The 8,054-nt window shown below is 40.7% G+C and overlaps 1 protein-coding gene across 2 annotated transcripts in view; it reads left to right on the forward strand.

The window, feature by feature from the left end:
• The window catches only part of phf2 (PHD finger protein 2), a 33,873-nt gene extending 27,670 nt beyond the window's left edge, over positions 1-6,203 (forward strand). For both annotated transcript variants that reach the window (XM_069176468.1, XM_069176541.1), the window contains exons 19-22: positions 939-1,034; positions 1,121-1,230; positions 1,312-1,627; positions 3,101-6,203. In XM_069176468.1, coding sequence (XP_069032569.1) covers positions 939-1,034; positions 1,121-1,230; positions 1,312-1,627; positions 3,101-3,189 — 611 coding nt within the window. In that variant the 3' untranslated portion in view covers positions 3,190-6,203. The remainder of the gene's footprint in view (positions 1-938; positions 1,035-1,120; positions 1,231-1,311; positions 1,628-3,100) is intronic.
• The last annotated feature ends 1,851 nt before the right edge of the window (positions 6,204-8,054 follow it).

Here is an 8,054-nt window from a genome sequence, read left to right on the forward strand (position 1 = left end):
TTAATAATTTCCCGTGTGACTTTGGTGACAGTTTGCCTGTGATTCTGTGGGTCAGCATTGGGAAATATCCATATTAATATTGATTTAAAAGACACAGCCCTAATGTGCATTTCAACTGCTGTGGAAAGGAAATTTTAATTTCCTAGTTTCGGTTTGAAAAAGGACTTACCTGGCAAATTTGCAGATACCCTGTGTTTAATTTGAATGCCAAAAAATGTGGCAGATGATGGGAAGCTCAGTGAGGTCAGTCCACTGTCACTGGGTTATTTTTGAGTGTGCAAATGGAAAAATAATGATGTACCATGTCTGGTTCTCACTCCCACTAGCAGGTGCTGTTAAAAACATATTTCCCCCTGATGGATCAGCATGTGGGTCTTTAATTCTAAATCTGGCCTGGAACTTTTCATCAGGAGTAGATGATAGGGCCTCATGTTTAGTTTTCATCCTCCCTTTCGTGTTGTTCCAGTTTGTGATCTTTTTACCTCCCAACTCTTTTCTTTGTGAAACCCTTCCAAAACCAGCTGTTTGGACCCTCCCAGCTTGTTAATAAGCGATTAACACGAGTTCTGGATGCTTTTTGAACTTAATTAGTGAAATTAGTTCTTCTTACCACAAACATTCTTGCTTAGAAATCCACAGAGCGGGTTGAAGCTTCTCTCACAAAGTGGCCTCCTGTACTGCATTTCTAAACAGGCAATTTTTTTAATCATGGTCGTACAATTATCTGATATTGTAAGGTTTAGATTAGACTGGTTGTGATGTGAGCAGGCAGAGTGAAGGAGGCAGTTAACAGCTGTTTTACAGCTGTCCTGCATGCTGCCATTGGAAACAATATTTACAGAAATATGTACACCTGTGTCACATTCTGTGCTTTACATCCTCTCACCGCAAAGCTCGCACATCAAATATTTGTAATCTGTTTCATGTTTTGATTTTAGTTTACCCGTCGTTGGAATCTGAAGAGGATAATCCTGTGTTCAAATCCAGATCGAAAAAACGGAAAAGCAGTGACGACACTCCGTACAGCCCCACAGGTAAGCATTTGCGTTTATAAATAAAGATCCACAGGCAGTTTTATGAATTAAAAGTGTTCTAAACCGTAACATGGACCTCGTCGCAGCTCGTGTAGGACCCTCAGTCCCTCGACAGGAGCGGCCGGCGAGAGACGGGGCCCGAGTGGCCTCCATAGAAACAGGCCTGGCCGCGGCCGCAGCAAAGCTTTCTCATCAGGTATGTCAAGTTAACTGTATCTTCACACCATAGTAAGTTCTCCTGCAAATACTGCTCAAGCTGAAAATGATGTGTCGATAGGAGGAGCAACAGAAAACCAAGAAGAAGAAGAGAACCACCAAAAAGAAGGCAATAGTGATTGAAGAGCCCCAGAAAATCTCTCAGGACAGTAGCTCGCCGGAGCACAATCTGGACTCCCAGGACGGCAGCCTGACGGACCACGAGTTCAACACTGGAACAGTCAAGTCGCCGGGAGGACCGCAGCCCATGGCGCCGGGGGTCTTCCTCAGCCAGAGGCGGCCGTCCATGTCCTCTCCCAACAACAGCACCAACTCCACGAGCACCAACAGCAGCTGCGTGGCGAAGGGAGATCGTGGGGGGTCAGCAGACGCCAAAGGTGAGCCGTAATGAAAGCGCCGATAAGATGCTCGTTCTCTAATGCGGACCAACATATTCACCATCCAACTTTGTTTTTAGCCGTGGTTAATTGTTGCAACGTCAGTCCAGACTTTTTGTCTTACCAAAGTACCAAATGACAACATCTTCACCCCCAGCTGCACCGTTGCTGCGTTCAAATGGGGTCGCATTTACAGCGTACGAAAGTCGACTCCGTACGAACGCCCCACGGCTTTCCTACAAAGCCTTGAGTTCACGAGTCGTGACGTGCTTGCTGACGTTTAAGGAAATGGCAGAGGCCACGGTGGTTCGTTTTTGATTTAATGTTAAGCTAATATGTAGTCATTTTAGTCAAGTTGGTCTTCATAACTCACATAATAGCCTCCATCTGAGGAAAATGTTGATCTTGCCAACAGCCTCATCTTTTCCCTCTTTTGCCTTTGCATTTCCTGCGTTGTGCTGCCCACCTGTTCACTGGTTCCATTTAAATGCAGCATTTGTGTTGACTCAGATTAGCTTTGTCGTTTCGAGAACGTTTGCTCGCTGATGTTGTCACGGAGCTCGAAGCACCGTTGCTTCTAATTCAATCCGCACGGAACAACTGCGATCAACTATTTGTTCACCGGGAAATTTCAAACCCTGCATGAAAAGGTTTTAAGCCTCGGTAATCTGTTGGACCGGGATGACGTTGTCTGTTAGTGGATTTGAATCATTCGCCTTCTTGACGTTGAGATTCTTGCTTTCAGTTTGGTTTTTTTTAATAATGGAGCAGTACTACATAAATATTTGCTGGGTTTACGTTGAGCAATTTGTCAAGGTAATGATTGTGTTTGATGGCGTTTAGTTCGAAAATGAAAAAGCTTCACCTGAACTACTCAATAGTAATTCGCAAAATCCCGTTTGGGTTTCAGGGGCGGCAAAGTGCATTAAAGCTGCGGTGTTAACGTTTTCGTTTGAAGGCTTTCAAGTCCCCAGGTTAGGTTTAGACAAGTTAATGCGTCCGCCTGTGTGATTTACGTTATGCTCTATGTTTTTATTATTTATCTATCCATTTCATCAATCCAAGTGCCTGAGGTCTAAAGTGCATGGAGCGAGTACATCTCAGGGCGTGTTCAAAATCCACTGCGCTCGTGGAACGGCAGATAATCTGAGCCGGTAAGGCGCGCGGCTCAAAGGGGCGGTACTTAATTAATCATTTGGGCACAACATAAATAAACCAATCATCCCCCTTTAAGAGCCAGGTGTGCTTGCGACATGGCAGACTGCTATTATAATGGGAGACTTGCCGAGTCGGAAACAACGCTTCTCTGCAGAGGAAACGGATCTGCCCTTTGAAAGTGTAAACAAGGCAGGAGTCAGCGCACACTATATGGATGCCATCGAAGGGTTATAGATTTTGTCCCTGGGGCGGAAAGAAAAGCTCTCATTTAGCTGAGCGTCGTGTCTTACCTGTCTTTTCTCGTTCTTTCCACAGCTAAGCGGCTAAAGAAAGGCATGGCAACAGCTAAACAGAGACTTGGAAAGATTTTAAAGATCCATCGAAATGGAAAGCTCCTCCTGTAGCATGCAGCAGACTGTTGTAGGACTGGAAATTCATGAGCTGGGTCTAATCCCAGCATCACCCCCTGTTCACTTATTGAAGCCAACGACGGGAAAAAAAAAAAAAAAAAAAAAAAAAAAAAAAAAAACTGAGACAAGATGGGAGAAGAAGAAAATCATGCATTTTTCAATTTCTAAGAAGAACATCACTCAAATAGGTTTTTGCCTCTACTTATACTTTATAACTTTCAGATATTAAAGTGTACAGAACCTACTATAAATATTTTTTAAGAGAACATGTCTCATTTTACTACAGCTGTCAGTTTATCAGGGGTTGCTAAAACATGAAGTAGAAGAACATTGCAGTCATTCCAAGATTTGTGAAAGTATCCCTTGCATGTATTCAGTTGCATGTGCGCTTGGGTCAGGGTTTGGGGGGGGGGGATTTAATTCCTACTATATGGATGCAGCTTATCATTGCCACACTGAGTTCGAATGAAAAAAACAAAACAAATCAACTTCTCCCTTCCTTCCAAGCCAAGCTTCTCGGTGCGTCGTAGAGCACGGTTTAATCAGAGTCAACGCGAGCATTCATCTCTTTGTCTTTTCACTTCATATTTGCAGAGCACTATCAGTGAGGATATTTATTTATTCATGTCGAGTCATAGATAGGAAATGAGGAGCAACTGTAAAGCACAAAGCGAATCGTGGGCAGCGGTGTCCGGGTGTTTCTTGAGGCATGCATACCAGGATTTGATGAATTGGACAGGAAAAGCATAGGATTTCTGACACTACGGGGGACCTGTAGCTAATGATAAGCCTCATCCATGTCAGGTTTGCAGTTACATGGGGATACTTTCTCTCTTCTTTTGCTTTCACAGGCAGCACCGACAACCTAGACTCATCTCTGCGTTTTTACGGCTTCATACAGTACAGTATATAGAATGTAGCTTGTACATAGCCTTTTAAATTCCTACTTTTTGTATGCTTTCCCCTTAAGGCTTAATTCTACATTTTTACCGGTTTTGCTAATTATGAATAAATGAATAAAAATATATATATGGATATACAATATAGTCCTAATTTGTAACTTTTTTTTAATAGCAGAGATTCATTTTATTTTTTGTTTTATTTTTTGTCATTAGATTTAAAGGTGTTGCCTGGAAAACAACTGAAGAAATGATACATTTTATTGTCATATGGCCTTACATACACAAAGCTAATTGTATTGTGATTCTGTTTGAACAAGAGATGAAGCTTTGAGGACAAGTTATATAAAAGGAAAACAAAAACGTGTAAAGAGCAACTTGCAGGTCGGCAACCCCAAGTGAATGAATGCGTGGGTTAACATATATATGCACTACAATAACATTCGCAGTCATTTTTGTAAAAAAAAAAAAAAAAGTTTTATACCCGCCTCAAAAAAACACAAATTGGTTGTGATGTCACCAAGGGGAGAGCAGGACAGTAAGGGCAGGCTTAACCCCACTGAAGAGGTCAAAAATGTATATTCATACACATATGATATCCCACAGCTTTAATACCGTGAGCCCGCCGGGTGTCAAAGAGACCAGGAACAGACACGACAAGGAGAAATTATGGCCACCTGCAAGAAATGAATTAATGGTTTGAGTAGAATCAGTGCTGATGTTGTTGAATGATGTGTTCACCTCATTAAACTAGAAAGTTTGCTCTCACATATCAGAATATAACACGACTATTATTGGCTATTTCATTTTTTTTTTTTGAGTATTAATGCGTAGCATTAGAACAACTATTGCAGAAGGATCAGCCGTTATCGTTCATAAGAAATTGTAAATGTAAAATAAAACTAGCAAAAGAGACGAGCTCATGAAGTCCCAGCTGCTCAGACTCATTACCACCTGGTACTGCACAGTGGTCTACGGCAGAGACGACTCCCTTAGGTGATGTAATATGACCTATCGTGGGGAGAAAAGTGTGTTTTTAAGAGCACTGCTAAGAATGCCACTTTTTCATCCGAATGTCTGCTGTTTGGTCTCCTTAAACATTTCATATTGTGTGTTAACTTTTCAGATGATCATTTCCAACGAAGATTAAATCTAAATTTGATGAAACATTCAACCTGTAAGTTGCTCTTTAAAGTTTCTCTGACCAGCCTCTTGTTCAAGTTCTAGTATCCTGAAGGGTTTCGGAATTATTTTACTAGCACCTTGTGAAGTGTTTTTGTGTCAGTGATGTAATTTATTAATGTTTGTAGCTTTTTTTATACTTGTACAATTCTTAAGAGTTTTGGTTTTGAATATATCATCAAGTTGTGAAATTACCCTTTATTTTATTTTCTTTCTTTCTTTTTGGGATGTGTGTGTATTAGGGGGGCGTCACAAACATTTGACACAATAGAATCTACAATAGCATTTTTCGTTTTTGTCTCCATTCTGTCCCATTTCCAATGTGACATATTATAATTATTGTTATTGTTAATATTATAGTTCTAAGCAGCTGCGTCCACACCCTTTTTTGTTTTTTTTTTTTTGGTCAGAACATTTTGAACATGGTTTAAAGTGCTCTCCTCTAAAGCAGCAGTGTTTCATGTCAGCTCAGAAATGACATGTGCTCCGATCAAACTCTGTCAGCGGGACATATTTTCAGGTTTTTATTTGTGCTATATGTGTGTTGCTTTGTTGTGGTTTATTTTTGTATGTCCAACCTATTAAATGCATCCACTGTGCCAGGACAGTGAATGATACCTGTTGTAGCTGTCTTCCCTTACTGTTATTTACAGTACTAGTAAGTATTTACAATCCTTTTTGACCTGAATCTATATTTTTCTGTATTTAGACGATTCTGTTTGAGGTCATGGCTCACTTTTTTAAGACGTGGAGAAATGGCAAACTCCGAGGATCAAACATATTGTTGTTGAATGATATGATTGTCCACCTTGTTTACTTTTGCAATACAGTTACTGTGGAAAACCTACTTTGTAATGTGTTCCTCCTCTTCCACTTGCAATGTGACGGCTTCTGTGGTTAAGACTAAAATTGTGTTTGTTTGTTTTTTTCCTGCTTTACATTGTCATACTTTAAAGTCAAATCCAGCACCACACTTATCGCAAACTGATCAGAGAGCTTGCTGAACTTTCTGCTCCTGGACCCAGGAGCTTTAGTGTCCTCCCTTTTGGCCAAGTCATTAATTAAAACCAAGCCAAAGTCAACACCATTAAAACTTTCAACGTAAAAGTGGTCCCGAGCAGTCAGACTCTTTTTACTGGAGGACGACCTGAGCAGGTGTTGCTGTGGTTAAATATACTGCACACAGAATTCAAAAAATGATCTTCTCAGTAAAGAGAAAATATGTTCTCGTGTTTACTTTTACTGCCTCACAAGATTTTTATTTTAGTTCTTAAACCTGTCTTCAAACAGCCAGTATTAAGGGTTGAAAACTCATGAGCAGTCTCAGTCTGTGCCACTAGATGGAGTCAACAAATGTATGAATGAAGCACAGATGCATGCTTCTAAATCCACCTCATGCAATGTTGTGTTCATGCAGACCAGAAATGCAGGATTCAGCTGTTGGAGAGCTGCTGTGTTTTCTTGTGATCTGAAGGTTTGACCAGTCAAAACATTTTAATACATATCTTTATTTGTCTGGAGCTGTTTTTTTTGTTTTTATGTCTATTACATCCAGATGTTATCACTAAAATGGAAGGGAAAACTGTTTTTTGAAGAGAGGAAGGGACGCGACCATGAAGGAGGAAACTATAAGAAAATTAGTTACAGCACATTTAAAATGAGTATGTCCAACATAAATAAGCCAATTAACTCTGCATTTGTGTAATTAAAGAGTGATTACATAAATAGGGACGTTATGCCTTCATACATTATGCTGCTTCTTTCCCGCCATTTTAATCCCGGACTAATAACACATCTGGACACAATTGATTTCACAAAAATAAAACGTGCAGGGATCTTCATGGGAATCTGCATTTCCCCATAGCCTACCACTAATTTATTTAATTCTTTTTTATCAGATCTGTGTGCGTGTGTGCGTGTGTGTGTGCGTGCGTGTGTGTGTGTGTGTGTGTGTGCGTGCGTGCGTGTGTGTGTCTGTGCGTGCGTGTGAGATCCATGGGTGCAGCGAAGCAGTGCGGCTGTTAAAGGTCGTGACCCCGTTTCCACCCTGGTTAGCATCAAAGTGAGTTGTTATTGTTCACTAATTGTTAACACAAGAACGTGAAAGTGCTCCGACGTCTGCAAATGAAACCATCACACAGTTTGTCCTCTCAGGATCTTTTTCACGCAGATGACATGAGGGCACGCTCATGAACACTGCCTAGTTCCATACTTCTGCTAATAGGCTCTTTCCAGTGGGATCAAAAAACGCAAACACAAACGAGCTAAAAAATTTTTTTAAAAATAGTTAGTATAAAAAAGGTAAATAACATTTTGAGTGTGTTTTTTTTTTTTTTTTTAAATTGGTATTTATTGGGATAACGTGTGACACATAAAATTAAACTCCAAATTGATTTTGTGCCAGAAAATGAATTGAAATTAATTTGAGAGAATACCTGAAACAAGGTTAAAGCAGGATTTCCACTCCACCCTGATTTAAAGATTTGTTTGTGGCAATTAAATAGAAAAATATCTTTCTCTCAACACCTCCTCCCCTCCTCTCTTGTTTCTTTGCCGCAGTTGGTCCCCTCCAAAGGGCAAGTGGGATCACAATTTAAATGTCAGTGTATTAATAACAATGCCTGCAGAGTGTTACAGTCTAACTGCATTCATGGCCGTGTTGTGCTGCCTTAGTGATCACAGATGTGAATGGGCCGCCCTCGGCTGCTTTGAAAACCCCTCTGGTCCCGTACAGGAGTCCCAAGTGGTCAGGAGAAACGTGCCATGTGAGAAATGGAA

Source organism: Embiotoca jacksoni, unplaced genomic scaffold (assembly GCF_022577435.1).
Source record: "Embiotoca jacksoni isolate LCO1_2020_lvr unplaced genomic scaffold, fEmbJac1.0.p SCAF_1, whole genome shotgun sequence".
Classification (NCBI taxonomy): domain Eukaryota; kingdom Metazoa; phylum Chordata; class Actinopteri; family Embiotocidae; genus Embiotoca; species Embiotoca jacksoni.